The sequence below is a fragment of the Rana temporaria genome, chromosome 5, assembly GCF_905171775.1.
Source record: "Rana temporaria chromosome 5, aRanTem1.1, whole genome shotgun sequence".
In the NCBI taxonomy this organism is placed as follows: domain Eukaryota; kingdom Metazoa; phylum Chordata; class Amphibia; order Anura; family Ranidae; genus Rana; species Rana temporaria.
Window position 1 is genome coordinate 366,926,265 of NC_053493.1, and position 20,916 is coordinate 366,947,180.

Consider the following 20,916-nt stretch of genomic DNA (forward strand, 5'->3'; position numbering starts at 1 on the left):
CTGAAAGAGCCGCTTCATACACTCCAGTGTGAAAGCCCTCTGGCAGTGTGCTAGCAGGATGGTAAAAAAAAGCACCCCGCTAGCGACCGAATAGCGCCGCGAAAACGATGGTATAGCGCCGCTAAAAATAGCGGCTCTTTACCCCGATGCCCCCACCGCCTCAGTGTGAAAGGGGCCTTACCCAACGATCATATCTCTCAACCTGTATGGATGTGGGGACTTTAAATTATAGAATGGTATCAGTTTACAACTATTACAGGAAGCAACTCCCCCCCCCCCCCCCCCCCCCCCGCATTGGTTTGCGTTCACATGTATACATAACAGCAGGAAGTTCTACTGCAAGTGATAATACACAGTTCCCCAGAAGTTGAAGTGGCAGCATTTTTCTTCTGGGTGGGGGGGACTCCGCCTTATTAAAGCTTGCGTGGCAGGCAGGATTCTAATCTTTCCTTATAAGGGAGGACACCTCGAGCAGTCAGGCAATTTCCAGCAGTACAGCTAAACTGTCATACACTAGAACCACCAGCAGGGGATGCCAGATTTCCTTATTAATGTTTGACAATACATCATACAGCACATTGTGGGTCCTACAAGCTAGAAGGCTGTGTGATAGAATGAAGCATGTTTAGTTTAACGCTAAGATTTCTTTTTAAATATATATATATATATATATATATATATATATATATATATATATATATATATATATATATATATATATATATATATATATATATTTATTTATTAATTGAAATAAGTTTCCTTAAATTATTAGTATGCTTTGTCTGGGTTACTGCTGCTCACTATACAAATAATCCATGGAAGAATATTACACATTGTGCGCTACTTATGGAGCTGCGACTGACAATTACGACTAGTCTACCTCCAACTCTCCTCTCATCCGTTCACAAAAAAGCATTGTATACTTTACAGAACATACAAGGCTTTCTATGAATGCATAAGAGAAGAGGAGCAGATTATGCTGGCCTAACCTGAATCCATTGACCCCGTCACATGGCATTCTACCCACACAGCAGAATTATCCAACAACTCCCTAGACATTTAAACATCACAGGAAAAAAAGAGAGGAAGAGGTGAAGGAAGACATGTTCTATATTTGGTTAAAGTGGTAGTAAAGTCGTTTCAGCCAACAGGTAATATTATATTAAAGCTTACCTGTAGGTAGAATAAAAATCTCCTAAACCTTCACCATGTAGAAGATATTGCACAGAGCAGCAGCCAGTGACGTCACCGGCGCATGCTCTCTGAATGCTGTTCCTTAAGGGCCCTGTGCTGCAAACAGAGACTCCTGTGCGCATGCGCGGGAGTGACACAAACACAGCTCTGCCAGTCAGACAGCTGGAAGTCTGCAAACATGGAAGGAATATTGGGGTAAAAATTGAAGTCCTGTTAGCGGTGACAGCACGCCGCTGGAGGGCTTTGTTTTAAGGCAGGGGTGCTCAACCAGTGGCGCGGGGGCCACATGGGGCCTGCGGAGCCCTCTGATGGAATAGAATACTGTTATTAAAGGTAAGTTTATAATAATAAAAAAAAAAATCAGAGTGTGTGTATATGGGCATATCTGTTCTGCAGTGGTTACTGGGCTGCTTTCAAAACTGATCCGCAGGTGCACTTACCTGTACTGAGCTATAGACTTCTATTACCTGCAAGTTTGGTGAGCTTTCTGAAAGTGCACCACACCTACAGGATATAATAGAAGTCTATGGCAAAGTGCAGTTAACCTGAAGAAAAGCCACAGAGGAACTGTGCTGCACCCGCGGTGCAGGTAAACAGTGCATCAGTGTGAAAGCAGCCTTAGGCCCCTTTTATATGGTCAGTCTGACCCAATTAGACCCTCCATACACCTCTAAGGAGTGGCAGACGTAAATGAACTTTACAAAATGCCTACCTCCAATCCGATCCGCAAAAAAAAAAGAAAAAAAAAGAAAATTAGAGTGGGCTGCCATCCACCCGCTCCACTCATTGAGACCCGCGACCGGTTACCAAGTCGCTTAAGTGGCCCTCACTCTTCAAAAGGTTGGGCACCGCTGTTTTAAGGCAAGTCTCTCATAATGTGACAATGTTCACTACCACTTTAAAAAGAAATCCCTCTGCCCATAGGACCAAACATCCACCATGCAACGTTATCTCAGGCTCCTTACTTTAGACCTGGCCAGCTCTCATTATTAAAATTTCATGGTCTGTTTTGGATTGAGCAATGAGCGATGAGCGATGCGCATGCTGATGTGAGATTTAAAAAAAAAAGACAGAAAAAACAAACCACCAGGGATTTAAAAACAGAACATGGCACATTCACAGCTCTCACCTGCAGCAGTGTTCACTCCACCGACATTGATGTCATTTTCATCATCAAATTCAATACGGACACCTTTGCCATTACCGGCTGACACGCCGCACCCTCCACTCCGGCACAGTGATATGGGAACTACACCGTAAACATAGGCTAGCATAATAGGAACACCGATACCTTCAGGGAAAAGGAATACATTAGCAGACATTCTTATTTACATTGAAGGGAACATTGCGGCTTCATAGCAGTTCATGTTCTCCTGAGCTTACATTCCAAGTTCCCAAAGTTGGCCATAAATATTACAGATGGAGTATAAAAGGCCTTTTAGATTTACCAACAAACTATTGTATGTAGAAGCAAATGCCTGCCTGGCTTTATACACACCAAACCGATTATTTTAGGTTTCTACTCAGCTTTGTTAAATCTAACAGGAGACTGTAAAGATCATAAAATCAGATTTTAATATTTATGGCTAAATTTACAGTTACACCAACAACCACCAAATATGAATGACCAGGGAGGACTTCTCTCGGGGTGTAATTGCCATCTGTGTCCCCATCGCAGAGATGATCCGATTACCTGTTTGATCACCAACTTATGACTAAAAATAAAAAAATTGACAGAGGTCATAGAGCTTCCCTATTCTAAAACAATTTTGGCTAGAAATGGACAGTATGGGGGATAAACACACTTTTAAAAGGCACCGTGTAGAGTCATAATGTGGTTTTCAAGTTCACCCACCTACAGTTACAGCAGCAACAACTGGAGAAACGATGACGGATACGGTGACGCCACCCGCGATTGCCAGGTTCCTCTTGTGCTTTGAAATATCTTTACCTTCATATCGGTTATGAATCTGGGGAGAAGATACCAGTATTAGATGAAGACTTTGTATGTCATTATATGAGCTGTTCTATACGTTACATCCACTCATATGTCTCAGTTCTGGTGGAGTAGGGGGGAGAGCCGGGACTACATCTACCTTCTCAGGAAGCTTCCCCTTTGGGTTGGACCGGCCAGGCCGCATTCTGCGCCGCATGGCAGATGCTGTCGGCATCCCGTAGGCTTCAAACTGTTGTCTCTCTGCTGTCCAATTGTAAGTGAGCTTCCCCACCAGCCCTGTTTGTACTGGTTGAACTATTATAATAATACTGTGTTCTTTGCAAATGTGTGCTTACTGCCCTCCACATCATGCTGCACCTACCCAACACATGCTGACTGCTGTGTAATGTCATTACACTTTATCGGAACTCTTAAACTCATCAACAACTTGTTTCTTTTTTTACAGAAAATGATTTGTAAAACCGTTTAGACAAACGGCAACAATGATATGGATTTTATAAAACTTTTATAACTGCAAATAAAGTGGTTAGAACGTGTGACAGTTCAGAAGGCAATGCCACGCCTTGTTTCTTACTCAACAGGTACTAAGTGATGTGCAACCGCATATGAGGAAACAACTGAAGATAAAAATTACCCAACACCAGGGTGGATTTCATTACAAATGAACACCCCCTGATTGGGCCTTTAGCATCACAATTAAAGTCCTTCTCACACTGTGACTGCATTTTTAAAGGGCCCTTATTTTTCCCAATTTAAGCACATCAGGCCATATAGTGCCAGATGGGTTACTAATTATATTTTAACTTCTACAACTATGAAGACATACCAGTACATTGATGCCTAAAGCAAAAAAAAAAAAAGAAGATCTAGTGACCAAATGGAAGCCCTTGTTCACACAGGCATACTATAGCATACACCCGTGTGAGGGCTGTCCTTGCCCACAGGTATACCCCATGCATTTAATCCCAGTCATGTCAATTGTGATGCAGAGGCTGCATAGACACAGCCGCTGCTCCCAATATGACCACTGTGGGAGTGCAGGTGTGCGGCCCTGGACGTAGACAGTGTGGGTTCGGGGGTCATGCACCAATGCCCTTGCTGGCTGTCAATTTGGAAGCAGCGACTGTTTGTGCATCTGCTGCATCCCAATTGACATGAATGTGTATCGCATGCATGGGGACACACAAACAACTGTGCATCCCATGCAGACAAACACAGCCTTTGCCTGTGTGAATGAGCAGGTAAGAAAGGAGAAAGGCATATGGCCACAAATACATTCAACTACACTACAAGACATTATATAAACAGCATAATATGCTAAATAGCATTTGAAAGCACTTTGTGCAGTGTGTGACGAAACTCTGCGGTATTCTCAGAAATGTGTGAACTTCCTGCTGATAAGCACATTATTATGTTAAATGGTCTTTGTACATCTTATCAGTTAACGCTCCGGAATGTTGCGTGGAATATGACCTATATGAAATACTGAATCACTTTATACTTGTACTAGAAGACATATTCACATGGGGTGTACTACAGTGTATGCCCATGTGAGGGCCGTGTTTACCCACATGTGGATGCACAAGTGTGCCATGCATCCCCACCGATTGGCACACAGTAGCCACATGGGAACAGCCACTGCTCCCAAACTGATGGTGTGCATTCAGGCTTGTGCACCTGCATTGATATCAAATTGGGAGCGGCGGCAGTGTCCCAATTGACATCAATGGGACTGCCTGAACACCTGTGCATTCCTGTGCGGGTAAGCACAGCCCTCCCACAGGTGTACAATGTAGTATGCCCCCTTTGAACGAGGCCTTAAGGGTGCACCTATCCGTACATATGGATAGGAAAATAAAGGCACCTATAAAGATTAGAGGACCAGCTGCTGAACAAGAGCTGTGATTTTGAAGAATCTGGCAATAATCAGTCTCTATACATTACATCCTCTTGTTGGCGCTCTTCTGGGGGAAAATAGACTATCTGCTCCCCTGGAATCTGTCAGCTGGCAAAGTGTAACTTTGGTACAATAAAAAGCAAACTTCTAGAAGTGCAAGTACAGTCAAAAATCGAAATCCAACTAAGATGACTTCACTTTAATGAACAAAGACGTGCTTTCTACTTTTACCCACAGTTTTAGCACTAAACATACCTATTGAGCCCGTTTCATTATGCGGACCTCACTTCCTGTTAGAGTTACAACACAATGTTGTCAGCCTTTTTCAACATTGCCCCCAGTCACTCCCACCAAGCTGCACTCTCTCACATATTTTAATCGTTATACACTTGTTGGCCCTGGCAGGTGGCACTAATAGGTGGTACTGGTTGGCATCGGTAGATGGCACTGGTTGGCATTGGCAGATGGCACTGGCAGGTTTCACAGCCGATAGTAAAAACTGTGATGTCGGAGGTGGGCGGGACCCGGGGTGGGCGGGACCCAGCAGCTATCCAGCCAATGATTGGGCAGTTTAAGAAAGGGGTGGGGCCACACACAAAACAGTCCGCCCAGATCCCATCTCATTGGCAGGTGTTTGATAGCTGGGTCCCGCCCACCCCCGACATTCAACCTCAATTTTGACAGCTCCTCTCTCTCTCCCTACAGTTTCACACACCGCAGCGCTGCTCTGCGAACAATGTAGAGAAGGGAGGAGGATTCTCCACACTCTGCTGGCAGAGGTGAGGTCAGTGTTATATCGGCAGTGTTAGGACTGACATTCCACAACTCCCATTATGCCCGGCTGCCCCCTCACGCTACAGCCACTGGGGCTGGCAAACCCCCAGGCGCCAGGACGAAAATTCTACTCGCCATGACGACCCCCGACTTATCCATTAAGAATTGTTTGTTATTCATCTCAGTTAGACCCACCTTGGAAAATGGCAGCTGCCATTTAAAATCTGATTGGCTGGAACAGATTACGACACTTTGCCTTGGCGAGCGATTCTATACATGCAATTCACAAAATATAAAACCAAGACAAAAGTATTTACCTTCCGTCCCACATACACCGGTATCCCGATGATCATTGCAGGAATGGCGATCCCAGCTATTAAGGCAATGCCTACAGGGGCCCCAACAAGAGTTCCCAGCTGCCAAAGGATCTTCTTCTTCCTACTCCATGGCTTCTTCCCCCAAAAGGTACATCCTGAAGGGCTGAGGGATACAACAATGACAAGTGTGATTACAGCAGCTAGAAGTAGGGGACTGAAAAAGTAGTACTAGATACTTGTAATCATAATATCTTAGCTTAACCATTTTCACTTTAAATACATCAACAACTCTGGAACGATACATGAAAGCTTTCATGTTACTACTACCATTTTTACACAACAGTAACACGCTTACCACTTGCGCTCCGGAACGTTTTACCCCCTATATGACCAGGCCATTTTTTGCCATTTGGCACTGCACTACTTTTACTGGTAATTGCACAGTCATGTAACACTACCCAAACTAAATTTATATATTTTTTTTCACACAAATAGAGCTTGTTTTTGGTGGTATTTCATTACCACTTTTTTTTTTTCCCATTTATAAATGAAAAAAATTTAAACTTTTGAAGAAAAAAATGTTTTTTTTTTACTTTCTGCTATAAAACATAAGAAAAATCGAATTCCTCCATAAATTTAGGCCAAAATGTATTCCGCTACATGTCTTTGGTTTAAAAAAAAAAAAAAAAAAAAAAAAATCCCAATAAGTGTATATTGATTGGTTTGCGTTACAGTTATAGCGTCTACAAACTACGGTGACTATACTATTCAATACTTTTAATACTACTAATGCTATGATCAGCGACTTATGTGACTGCGATTGCCCACCGCACTGACATCACCAATGACACCAATACAGGTATCAGTGCTAAAAATATATACTGTCACTGTACTATTGCCACTGGCTGGGAAGGGGTTAACATCTTGGGCAATGAAGGTGTTAAATATGTGCCTAACTATGTGTGCTGATTTTTATGAAAGATCTGTTTCTTATCCCTGCTTTGCTCTGGGCTGTGACTGGACAGACTATCAGCAGGTCCCGGCCTTGAATCATTGGCCTGGACCAGCTCACAGACTCCCATTGTGTGCAATCACAGCAGCTGTAAGAGGGGGGATTGCACACTCTAACATCGAAAACGGGCAGCAGTACATCGATTTGCCTGTGCAGGCCACCCATCCACCCACAGTATATTGCAGGCAGTCCGCAAGTGGTTAATATAGGTCCTTAAAGCAAATCTTCACCATGTGAAATATGTGGACAGCCAATGCCGATATCCTAAAATTACTAGTTGCCCGGCTCTCTGTATTATTATTATTATACAGAATTTATATAGCGCCAACAGTTTGCGCAGCGCTTTATAACACAAGGCAAACAGTACACTTACAATACAATACAGGAGGGATCAGAAGGCCCTGCTCATGGGACTTTATATCAGTGTTTCTCAACCAGGAAGCTGTTTGGGTTCCCCCTAGGGTGCCACGAGCACAGGACACAGTTTGCTATGGATCAGCTTCATGAGTTGCCATGGTTCAGGAGGCCAGTCACCAGCACCATACATTACCCACCAATGACATTCTAGGGCAGTTATCACTGTGGTGTTGGTGGATGACCTGCCCACACCATGACAACTCATGATGCTGATCCAGAACAGGTGGCATGCAGGGACCTCTGACATGTTAGGGGGACCTCTGACGTGATGGGCGTTACTCTGACGTGAAGGCTTTTAATGGAAAGTTAATTTCATGAAGATGGCTGTGTGCATCGCTCTAGGCTCAGTTTCCCATCGATAAGTAACATTTAGGTTTCTTACCGTTTAGAGTAGAAATACATTTTGCATACCTGTAAAGGGTGCCACGACTGAAAAATGTTGAGAAACACTCATCTATCTAGATCTTAAAAGCTTTCTTAGTTTTACTGGTCTCAAGCAAGCATGGAGCCAGCAAAGTCAATCTCCTTGTCATGCCTTCAGCAAGGGTATGTTTCTTGTTAATTGCTGAATATGCTAATGGTATGTAAAGTAAATTGTAATAATCACCATCTAGTGGCTCTTTTACATACTTGGTATCTGTGAATAATTTACTGAAGGTAGGTAGAGATTGTTGCTTAAAGCGGGGGTTCCACAGCAAATCGTTTTTTTTTTGGTTGCATTCAATGTATTTTTAGATCACCAATTAGTACTTATGTGTTTGGTGACTTCAAACCTCCCCTGTCTGTTTTCGGGCAAAAGATGAACTTTTAAAATCAGCTCTAGAAAGTTTCCATTTTGCTTGTGGGCATTGTGAAGGCCACAAGCACTGACTTCCTGGAAGCGGTGGACAGTGTTCTGCCGAAGAAGGCCCCCCCCCCCCCGGCGGATAAGGACCCCCCTGTACTGCGCAGGCGCGTCACGAACCTCAACGGAGTTTCCGAAAGTAGCCGAACATGTAGAGCTATACACGGCACCTGCGCAATGAGCCGTTTAGAGCTGACTGCGAAGGTGCCGTGTAGAGCTGACTCGCAGCTCTACATGTTCGGCTACTTTCAGAAACTCTGTTGAGGTTCGTGGCGCGCCTGCGCAGTACAGGGGGGGGGTCCTTATCCGCCAGGGGGAACTTTTTCGGAAGGACATGACACATCTGGGTGAACTCCAAGATTACATTGCGCCTCAGGATAGAAATGCCTAGTCCTGTGGGAGTGAGTACCCGAAAGGCGAAATTGAACTAGCCATAATACGGTATGTACAACATAAAAAAAAAAAAGTGGCTACTGGACATGTTAGTAGTGTAAGGAGTGTGCTCGTATATAGATGTTATTTTGGGTGAACCTCCGCTTTAAAAGCCACCGTAGTTTCCCATAATTCCACTGGTCTATACCATGAGGTGTGAGAGACAGCCCCCAGTAGCCATCTTCCTCTTTCACCACCATGCACCTGGTCCAGAGAACTCCACACCTATTCAGCTGCAATTCTAACATCTTAGGTATGTTCATAACCCCTTTCCCGAGTTAGACTAGTGTGTCAGGACTGATTATTTGTATATTGTGTATACTTATTGTATGTTATTTAAGGGAGGAGAGTTGGCGGTCTGTCTAATTATACCTCAGCCACATATAATGAGGGCAGAACATTCCTGATCTGCATACCCGTTTGTTGTCAGAGTACTAAAGCTACCGAATCAACATGGCAGCCAAACAACTAGCATTGTTAGGAGAGATCAGCAATGGCTGCCCAATATTTCTCTTGGCAGAAATTCACTCTAATAAGTAGAAAACGACTGGATAAAGGATTGTACACACAGACCAGGCACAGGTAACTTCTGGTGGCTTTCAAACCGCAATCTGACCTTCAAAATCTCCTTTGTTCTGCTCAATACCGACGTGTTAGTACTTCTACAAATATACCACGGTGAATACATATGGTCCTGCAACTTCTTAGAGACTTGAGAACTTTATCTACAGGGAGAGAGCATTCATGCTAAACAATGGAAAACTGGCTGAAGTTTTCCAAATGGGCAGTCTGAATTCTAAGCATTCCCCTCTAGAATTTTATTTAGATATCTAGAATTCTCAGGTGATCAGCAATGGCTGCCTACATCTTTTCTCAGCACAGCTAATCTAAAAAAATGTTTTTTTTTTTTTTTTTAATATCTACGGCTTTAGGAAAGGGGGAAAAATAAGCCACTTGGCCAAAGACAGCATGGAGTACTTATGTGCTATTAAAAAAAGGAAAGTTTTATTAGGGGCCGACTGACAAAATTAAAGGATAAGTTCACCTTTGGGAATATGTTACATTTTCCACCTGTGAATGAATTAACTACAAGTACAGACAGTCTTTGCGGCTGACGGCTTGAAGTTCCCAATGAACTCCCAGGGTGCTGGTAAGCACTCTAGCTAGTTCATTGATCCTTCCTGTCTTTCAGTACATGCCTGTCTGTACATCCGGCAGACAATATACTTAGAAAGTCTCCAGGCTGAAATAAAAAATAAATGCAAATTTTTTTACCTGCAAAAAGATGTGCATTTATTTATTTTTTTTAACAAAACTGAACTTATCCTTTAGGGCCAGGTCACACCATGCCCACATCTGAATCACACAGGAACCCGCTGTGCATTCCTGTGCAGTTCAACCCGCAACCTACATATGTGATCTGCAGTGGGTGTCAATAAAAAGTTGACACCCCAAACGCAGGGCATTTGCCCACACTGGACTGCGTGGCACATTTGTATCATGCGATCCAGTTACAGTGCATGCACTACTTTTGATGCGGTGTGATTTTAGCCCATTCAAAATGAATGGCCTGAAATCGCACCACACCGAACTGCACGTGTGTGATTTAGATGCGGGCGTGGCGTAAACCAGCCATAAATGTTGGAACTTCACTGCTGAAATATCGCCCCAAAGAATTTCTGAATTCTTCCCCGATCCTTCAGCTCTTACATTTTAGGACTCCTTCATTTCAAAAGAACAGGCAGCAAATATACAAAATTGCATTCTTGCGCTGTCTGAAGATGAAATCTTGAGTGTCTGACTTTGAACTCGTGACAAAACGCACAGTCTGAAAATAGTCGCCGCATTTTACAATTTCTATTCTGAGCTTCCAAAGCCGTAATTGTCTTACAGGACACTGCAGAGGAAATGCTATAAACAAGAGCTGCCAAGTGACAGCCCATAGAAGGTGGCTGCCATTATACAGAGAGGACAAGGACTTATTAAAAGGTGACAGTATTGTGAAAAAGGAAGAAAAATATATATACATAACAGCCTGTAATCATGGTTTTATGCCTCAACGCTAAACGTAAAAGCTCTGCCACACAGCACAGTTCTGCCTAGAAGGTTTTTCCTGCAGTTATAAGTCTTGTACCCCCCCCCCCCCCTTTTTTTTTGCTGGCTAGCTTGCAAGTGTGCTGGGAAAAACTGAGCACGCTTACCGGCAGAACTTGTCTGCTCCGTATTCTAAAAGCTTGTTCTAAATCTCCTAGATTGTAATCTCTAATGAGCATTGCATTGTAACTGTACTGTCTGCCCTAACACTGTAAAGCTCTGAGCAAACTGTTGGTACTATATAAATCCTGTATAATAATAATAAATTGGAGTGGTTGTCATTTTGTTTAGCTCGTCCCTCCCAGGCTATGACTAGAGTGAGAGAATAGGAAGCAAATAAGCATCTCTCCGCCACTCTGCTCTCTCCTCCTATCAGAATTCGGGGGGAGGGATGCCGCTCTAGGAAGGGTGTCTGGATATGTAGCTCTCCTCCAAATGGGAACAGCAGGTGCAGGCTAAGCTTAGGCAATTGGATGAAGAGAAAATTATGGACAACCGCACTCAAAATCAACGCCTTTATTAAAAAAGAGATAATAATCCAAAAAATACAAGCCACAGCAAACGGTGGAATACAGGAGCTATGAATTCCTCCGTTTGCTGTGGCTTGTATTTTTTTAATTATTACCTATTTTTTTTTAATAAAGTTATTGATTTTGAGTGCGGCTGTCCAGAATTTTCTCTTCGTCCAATATCAAAATTCAGGATCGATCGATAGCGTTTTTTTGGTGCCGATACGATACTGATATTTCGGCCACCTCTCCTGCCAAAATTTCTTGCCGATATTTTGTACATTTAAAAAAACAAAAATAAATTGACACTGTCATTTTACATTTTTTATTTCATCACTGTATCATTTATCATTGTAAACATCCCTTGTGACAGTAATAGGCATGTGAAAGGTACTCTTTATGGAGGGATCCGGGGTCTTTAAGACCTCAAACCCCTCCTCTGCACTTCAAAGTATTCAGACCATCAAGAGTCTTTAAGATGCCAGTAATCTGGGAAGTGATGTCATGACATTGGGTCTTGGATCTAGTAATCCAGAAGCAAAACGAACCATCGGCTTTGTTTGGATCTTCGTCCGCCGGCTGGTTGCTCTGGCCTCCTTGTGGGACGGAAGAGCCCGGGGCGAGCGGCAGAAGGTGGCGGGAGGGGGGGGGGGGGTCATAATTCTCTTATTAAACCACTTTTACACTGAGGCGCCTCGCTCGCTACAAGGCTAAAAATAGTGCCTGCAAAGCGCACTGAAAGAGCCACTCCTTTCATATCAGTGTGAAAGCAAGAGGGCTTCACAATGGAGTGGTGAGCTGGCAGGACGCAAAAAATAAGTCCTGCTAGCAGCATCTTTGCAGCGGTGAAAGAGCGGTGTGTATAATGCGCCTCCACATTGAAATGAATGGGAAGCACGGCTATACAGCCGACAAAGCGGAGTTTTGCAGGTGGTTTTAACCCTTTTTCGGCCGCTATCGGGGGTTAAAAGCACCCCACTAGCGGTCAAATACGACGGTAAAGCGCCACTAAAATAGCAGTGCTTTGCCCCCGACGCCCCAAGCGTTTGATATATAGCTATGAGATGGCCGTTGCCTAAACACGGATGGGAAATGATTGCACATCTATGCGCACGCTTTGGCCATTTTTAGATTCCCACTAGACAAGCAACCTAAAAAGCAAACTGATTATGTGAAATTTTTGTTTTGTTGCTCTTTCCTGCAGAAAAAAATAAAAAAACTCCCCAACATTCTCTAAATACATAAACCTGTAAGACAATCTCTCCGCCATCAGTAAAAGGGATAATGTTTTTGTTTTTTCCTTCTTTCCAGCATATCAGTTAAGTGGTTTGGACAGTAGTGATTAAATATGTGATGGTTATTTATGACTTTTTACTTTTGGATTTTTTTTATACTTCGATGTAATATATTTCTGTCATAAATGATGACACATAAATAAATAATATTCTTATTGATTTTTTTTTGTATTATTGTTAGTTTTGTTTGGATGTGTATGGGCACGTATGTATGCATGTGTATAATTGTGTAGTTAGATTATTGGTAATTAGTATATTATTTTTATTATTAATTATTGTATGAACTTATAGTGATGAGACATTGAATAGTTTAATAATTATGGAGAAAAGTGGTTGCATAAGATGGTACTTCTTCCCACTCCTTTTCGGATATGTAAACAATTTTTTTTAGATCTACAGTGGATCCGTTCCAGGAGAATGCTCGTAAACCAAATTACTCGCACATCAAAGCGAGTTTCCCAATTGAAGTCAATGGAAATAAAAATTGGTTCCACATTGACTTCAATGGCATGCAATACCGCATGCGGCCAGAGGTGGGGGGCATCGGAGAGCCTCGGGAACACACAGAAAGGCCGAGGACACCTCGACTGACCTCGGAAAGGCTTGGCAAAGGTGTATTTCCGAGTCTTTCCAAACAGCTGCAATAGGCGCCATTCGGCTCTGCTCGGCTCCCGCGTCCCCTAACCTCAGGCCAAATGTGGCACTGCACACCACTTTGGCTTAAATCCTGCTTGTGTTGCGAGACAACACTCGCAAACCAAGTTAGGATTTAAAAAAAATACAATGCATGTATTGCGAAACGCTCGTTAACTGCGTTACTCGCAATCCGAGGTCCCATTGTGTATGTATGCATGCATATATTTTGTCTTCTCTTGGAACTAGTTGTTTTGCATTTGTCTACTACTGAATGATTACTTTATTTTATATGTTTTTTTTTTTACATGTTTGAAATAAACTAAAACTACTTTTTCTGAGATTAGGCAACAGTAATGGTACCATTTGTTTGTGTTTTGTAGGATAAATTCATCAGATATGTGCAGCATTTCCATGCAACCAAAAAGAAGAGGCTAGGTCTGAAGAACACATCAATCTGACATCAACAATAAGACTCGGTTTTGTTACGTTATAAAATATTTTTTTTTTTTTAAATACAAGGCTCAGTTCACACCAACTTGTGCAGCAAAGGGCTGCGAATTGTCATGTGACTATGAAAATTTACTGAAGCAAACCAAGGCAAGTGACAGATAAGATCCGACAAAGCTCTCTCCTGAATGTCGCCGCCATGAATGCAAGAACAGAAAATGGCCGCACACCGCAAAAAGATTTCTCCAAACAGCAATCACTTCATCCCAATATTGTCAGCATACAAACAGCACTGATGTGAATGGAGCCATAATGTAAAGAAAAAGAAAGATGGCCGCTATGTTTATTATATTGATATAGGTAAAGTTGGCACTAAGCAAAGGCATGTTCAATAACAAACCTGTTGCCATTAACAAAGGCTCTTTGGTTTGTTTTTGTGTTTTATCATTCTCAAAATCGCAAAGTATTCCATCATACCCTTTTTTTCGTTCCTAGGCAGACCATAAAAAAGGTGACGTGTGGACGCAGCATTACGGGATCTGTCTGTACTCACCTTAGATAATGCAGGTCTGAGATCTCTTTCATACAGAGCCAGCAGAACTCGCAGCCGCACACTGCGCATGTCATGTGGTTACAGCTCCCATCGTTCATTTTTATGATATAAGCAGCACATCTTGGGCACGGTTTAATGTCATCCGCTAGATGAGAGAAAAAAAAAAAAAGCCCATATCACATCAAAACTTAGGACCTATGACACTAGCCATACACACCTCCATTTTAATTTCTAAGGCTGAACAGTGCCAACAAAGCCACAGGAAAGATGATATTTTTTAAAGTAATGTTGTGACTGGGTATATAGTTAATAAAACAGTTTAAGGCTTGGTTGGAGCGGACACGGCAGCCCATTCATTTGAACAAACCTGTGTGCATGTGTTTTGTGCAAGAAAAAGGTTCCTGCAGCATTTTGGATGCGAATCCCTCTCGCTGAGCTATTGTGTTTTGATGAAGGGGAGCCGCAACACAGTAATTATTGCTAGCGGCTACAGCCACTGGTAATAAATTGCGTTCAAAATCCAACAGCCTTATTGTACCTGGTTGTAAGATGTACAACAATCGAATTGGGTACAATCAGCCTTGCCCATAGATGGTTCAAATCTCGGATGGTCCCTGCTGAACTGGCCGAGATTTGAAACATCTATGGCCGGCTTGAATGCTGTAAAAGAATAAAACTAGATTTCATTATTTAGAAATGACCGATTAGATTGCAGAAGATCTTCCTTTTACCCAATTAACCCTCTATTCACTGCTATGGCAGAAAGGTGAAGAGGACAGCAGGCAAAGATTTCTGAATATGATGCCTACTCGGTTCCCATCAACACAATCATTTATGTATTATGCAGGGAAAAATGTGTAAATGCATGAAAATGTGCATAATATGCTTGGTCAGCTTTTCAGTTTATATCAACGGGGGCTAGACTCAGAAGCAAGTAAAACGCAGGAGGTTTTTGTGTTGCTTTCCCCTGCTTTTTTCATGCCAAGCAGCCTTTCTTGCTTTATGAAGAATGAACTGTAATTATTGTTCATCCGACCGACAGGAACACACAATAAGTAATATGCAGGGTGCATCGAATGAGCTTCTGCAACCTACGAGTGTCCAAGTTCCATCCAATCACAGATATCTTATAGAAGGAAGATTGTGCTGGCATTCTGGGCTCTGTGCCAGAATGATGGGCAATAATGAGATAACTTTACACTGCCTGCCACCAAGACGATTTTCAGAAACGTTTAAATTCACAGGGAAAGCAAAGAAAAATTACAAAAATAAACCCTGAAAACTAAGAAGCATGATGGTTATATTTATTGTGTTCATAGACTAAAACACATAATATCTTTTGATTTATTTTTTATATGCAAATTGCTTGTATTGTATTTATCTAGGCATAGGGCAACTCTTTTTGTACCACCTTTTTGTACCCAATAAAAATAGTTTGTAAACAAGAAAACTGACAAAGCAAATCATTGTATGAAACTATCCTACATAAAGAACTGATCTCATTTCAGACATTCCTGGAAGACCTTGGTCATGGTAAAAAAAAAATAACTATGAGGATATACCTGCAGCTCCTGATTCTTGGCTGTAACTGAGAGATGACGAGCGGATTGTCCTCAGGCGTAAGCTTTGAGCTCGTTCTTGGCGTGCCGCGTCACATGTCTGGTTAGGGTGCCAGATCTGTTTGCAGTGGTAGCAGAACTCTGTTCCACAGCCATCACGACCACATGTCAACTTTGGGCAGCTGGCACAACCAAAAGCGATGACGGCATACCTGGGAGAAAAAAAAGCAGAAGGGTCAGGAGCAACTACTAAAAATAATGCATACATCTACATCAGTGGTCTCCAAACTGCAGCCCTTTGCTTACCTTTATCGGGCCCTTGGGACAACATTCCTCCCAGTGATATGAGACACTATTTTGTCTGCCGACATCAACAATGGGCCACCATTTCTCCCACTAACACAACAATGGGCCACCATTTCTCCCACCAACACCAACAATGGGCCACCGTTTCTTCCACCGACACCAACAATGGAGTTGGACCACTGTTCCTCCCAATGATGGGGCACTATTCCACCCTTAATACCAATGTTTACTCCCACTGATGCCAGGAAAATGTCCACTTTTGTTTAGAAAGTTTGAAGACCCCTGATCTAAATGAACATCATTACGGTCTTTGTCAATGGGCTTTTGTGTCAGAACTGCTCATCTTCTCATAAAGGTCAATAGGCATGCAAATGCAGCTTAGGATTAGGTCGAATGTAGTTCAGTCGGGGTCAACTTCTCTTCCGGTTAAATGCACCCATCAATAAACTTTGAATGATCTTAGAAGTCTCCAACAGTTTTCAAAAGCTGAATTCACATATCAAAATATAGCCAAAGCCTGTTGACAGAGTCCTTTAATATGCAAAAAGCTTTAGATTTTGATACAGGAACATATTCACTACAGGAACGATAAAACACTAGCCCCCCCTAAAAACAAAGAGAACACTATTTACTTCCAGTGACACCAGGGCATTTTCTACTCCCACTGGCCACATTCCGCCCCCCCCCCCCAAATTTGAAGGATATTAAACTGGCCCTTTGTTTAGAAAGTTTGGAGACCCCTATCTTAAAGGAGAATTTAGTAGAATCCATGGCATAAAGAATGCATGCCATTTTAAAGGGGAAAAGATAATCCTACCTGATACTCGACCGTTCTACTTAAAAAAAAAAAAAGTGTATATCATCTATGTAATCCTAAATTATCTGTGATTCAAATACTGCACCATGCAGGACATGAAGTCTGCCAGGAATCGGGATAAACTGTTCATTAAGCCTATGTAAAGAGATCACTTCCACTAATGTGTTTACACTACAGAATAAACCGGGCATGGTCTAAGATATAGATATTTCCCCACAGGTATGATCTCCCCTGCATGACATGAGGGAGGGCCAGTTCTTGGCATGAGACAGACAGCTAATGGGTATGACCAATGCAATTATCAGTATGGATGTGCACTGCAGAGGGATTAAATCTTCCATCAGGTTTACAATTCTGTCCCAGACTCTACTGGGGAGAGTTCACTTTTGATCTCAACAACACAGGACAGGAACTGAGGGTGATGGGATCACCAGGACAAGAAGGCACATGTATCCCTCCGCACAGCGTAGTCTAGAGCAAAGCAATGACAAGCTTAGGCTCCTTGCTTAGGGCTGAGCAACAGCTGTAAATCAGCAGGGTATGCATCAGACCGCTGTAGAGAGACTGCTGCTTCCACGGAAAGTAGTGGTCTTTCTCTGTCGTATAGATCAGGCCACAAGATTTTCTCCTCATCCAGGGGCTGATTTACAGAAAATGTATTGCAAGACAGGGAGATGGTCTTGCCAAATTTAAATAAAAGCATTTATTCTGAAACTTTAACTGGGCTTTAGAATGGCCAATAAATGCCAAATGTTCTTCAGACATGGGACTTTGGTATTCACTAAAGAATATAAAATAGGTGCAGTTACTGTAATCCATGTGACAATTTGGGAGCTGCTATTGTTTTATATAATACATTCCAAGCTTCTTACACTGTGGATCTCTTGTGATGCCAACTGCAGTTGGCTCAGAGAATGCGAGATTGTGTTTTCAAAGGCCCAACTTCAGGACCACCATAAAGATTGGGGCAATGACATCTACAGCTATAGAACTATAACGTTTGACAGCGCACGTTTGTTTTAGGTTACTGCATTCCAGTATTACAAATCTACTGTTACAAGTTCATGCATCCCTCATCAGGAAGAAAAATGTCCGACAGATTCAGAAAAAAAGGATCCAATACTGAAATTCTGTGCTCCATTATATGTACAACTGTGAATCCATAATGCTCATGCCCACCTTCATTTTTGGCCTCATGGCTGAAAAAAAACCCCAAAAAAATACAAATACCCGTTTTTCAAAATAAGTCAAATAAGCGGTAATGCTATCCAAGAAACACTGTGCTGCAGAACATTCACACTGTGTACATTTAAGATAAAAAAAATGGCTCAAGGCAAGTCAGAAAGATGTAGGCAGTCGACGTTATACTGCCACATGAGTTTGGGACACCAACAAAACGAGGCAAAATACTTGACACCGGCCACCATGTCCCTCTACCCATCAGGTCTCAGTTTTGTGAGAAACAGAGGGGTGGGACTTGTATCCTTTAATGGACTCCAATAAAAATATCTTACAGTAGGAACAAGAATCTTATTATCTTTTTATCTTTCATTGAGGGACACAGGAATTTAGGATATTCTGAAATTGTTGGGCAAGTTGCTGAGAGACCCACTGATCACAGGTGCAATGCTTTGAAAAAAACAAATGCAAATGTAAATATGGGTGCATCTATTTTTTTAAGGTGAACTTAGGCCTCTTTCACACAGACAGACCATTCTGGTTTTTAGGCGGACCTGAACGGGCGCTCCATAGAGGTCTATGGAGCCACGAATGTCAGCGGTGACATGCACGCTGACATCTGACCCACCAAAGTGTGACAGAGGAAAATCTTATTTTTCCATCCGTCATCGGATGACAACAGACTCTACAGTCCGTCGTCATCCGATCCCCCATAGGAGAGAGCGGCGCTCTGACAGGTCGGTCCCTGCACAGTGTGCAGAGACAAAACTGTCATCTGCCTGCTCAGCGGAGATCGACGTGAAAGGGCCCTTAGACTTTAGAAGTAGAAGGTAGGGCAATTAAAACACCCACACAAGAAAGGGAAAGCAAGGATGATGGATTATCAAAAACCAAACTGGTGCAGAACACCACCAGAACCCGGAAAGGACAAGAGAACATACTGTACCCTGCTTTACCAGTTACCGATATGATTTTAAAAGATTAAGTAAAAACTACCCCTGAAGGTAGTAACCTGCTCCTCTGGCAAATGAGTAGGAGAGGAGTTAAAGCGGATCTCCCACGCAAAATCTTTTTTTTTTTAAATGGTCTTTTTAAATGTGTAATAGCACTGCTGTGCTAAACTCACGTTTCCGGTGTCCCCCCGCGGCTCCGATGTAATGTTGTCCCCAATAAATAGTTATATTCTGTCTTCCTTTTTCGTTGCCATCTTAGCTATGGGCGTTCGACTCCCATAGGCAGGCACTTCCTAGTTGCAGTGGATGCTGTCCCAGCATCCACCGCTCGAACCTCGCTCATGCACACTGGCTATCTTGACTGGCGGTGTGAGCGTCTGTTGTCATCGCAACGGCAGGCGTATGAATCAAAAGTTCCCGCCCCGTTGTAAGTCGCGCGATGTGAGCGAATATTAGAACACAGACAGGCTCCCAGCAGACACAGCGCGGCACAGGAAACAGGAGAAAACCCGAGGGGGGGGGGCAGACCGGAAGCCTGCCTGATTAATAAGGTAGACGAATACCAAATTGAATTACAATAGCAGATTCATCATTGTTTAGGAGCAGGGTGAATATGGAGCTGCAGTGGAATTGAGGGTGGAGATCTGCTTTAAGGAGAATTTCCTCAGAAAGATCCAATAAGACCTGTGAGACCCAGTGAATCCAGCATGTTGACTTCCAGCATTGGATACTTCTCCCTGAAGAGGAAAAGAATGGCACTCAAGTGTTTAAAACTCACTCTGTAAATGTAACGATCATACATTGAGGAGAACTCAAAGTCATAACTTGGCTATAGGAAAGATAAAGTAGCCACCAACACACAAAGTGCTACTAGAGTAGGGGGTAGTCCAGGGGTCTCAAACTGGCGGCCCTCCTGCTGTTGGAAAACTACAATTCCCATGAGACATTGCAAGGCTGACAGTTCCAAGCATGACTCCCACAGGCAGAGGCATGATGGGACTTGTAGTTTTGCAACAGCTGGAGGGCCGCCAGTTTGAGACCCCTGGGGTAGTCCATCTGACCAGTGACAAGAGGCGTTCTCAAACTTTTCCAGAGCTGCAACTAACGATTATTTCCATAATCGATTAGTTGGCAGATTATTGTTTTGATCGAATAATCGGTTAATAACCTTTAAAAAAAAAACGAAGTGTGCTGCAATTGATTTTTTTTTTTTTTTTTGCCCAATTTGTTGTTGGGCAGATTAAAAAAACACAAATTGCCACAAAAATGCATTACATGCTTTCCTGCAGCTTCTCTATTGAAGTGCAGTATATTGAACCAAAAACACAAAATAGCACCATTTTGCATTAAAAAAAAAAAAAAAAAGGTCCTTGCCCTTTCCAAATACACAGAAGCTGAAAGAATCATGGATGTGAAACCATGTAAATGAACTGTAGTGTGTTTCTGCAAAAAACACAGAGGTGTGACCCAGGCCTGAGATGTTTGGTAACATAATGGGGTTAAAAAAACTAAAATTAGTACAAAAAGAGAAAATAATCGCTACTGTAAAGGGTTCATTGTTTACTGTGGGATAGTGAAAGTAATATTTACAGTAGAGATTTGATCTTTTTGTACTATAAAAAGGGCAATTTTTTTTTTTTTAACCCCATTATGTTACTGGCCGATTAATCGATTAGTTGTTTCGGCCCTAGGTGAAGGTACTGCAACACCCAAGGTGATGT

General features: G+C 42.5%; 1 protein-coding gene across 4 annotated transcripts in view; it reads right to left on the reverse strand.

The window, feature by feature from the left end:
- RNF19A (ring finger protein 19A, RBR E3 ubiquitin protein ligase) overlaps positions 1 to 20,916 on the reverse strand; it is a 140,039-nt gene that overhangs the window by 17,765 nt on the left and 101,358 nt on the right. For all 4 annotated transcript variants that reach the window (XM_040354785.1, XM_040354782.1, XM_040354784.1 and 1 more), the window contains 5 exons: positions 15,944 to 16,152; positions 14,382 to 14,526; positions 6,143 to 6,305; positions 3,053 to 3,167; positions 2,327 to 2,488 (listed from right to left, as the gene is read on the reverse strand). In XM_040354785.1, the coding sequence (XP_040210719.1) occupies positions 2,327 to 2,488; positions 3,053 to 3,167; positions 6,143 to 6,305; positions 14,382 to 14,526; positions 15,944 to 16,152 (794 nt within the window). The remainder of the gene's footprint in view (positions 1 to 2,326; positions 2,489 to 3,052; positions 3,168 to 6,142; positions 6,306 to 14,381; positions 14,527 to 15,943; positions 16,153 to 20,916) is intronic.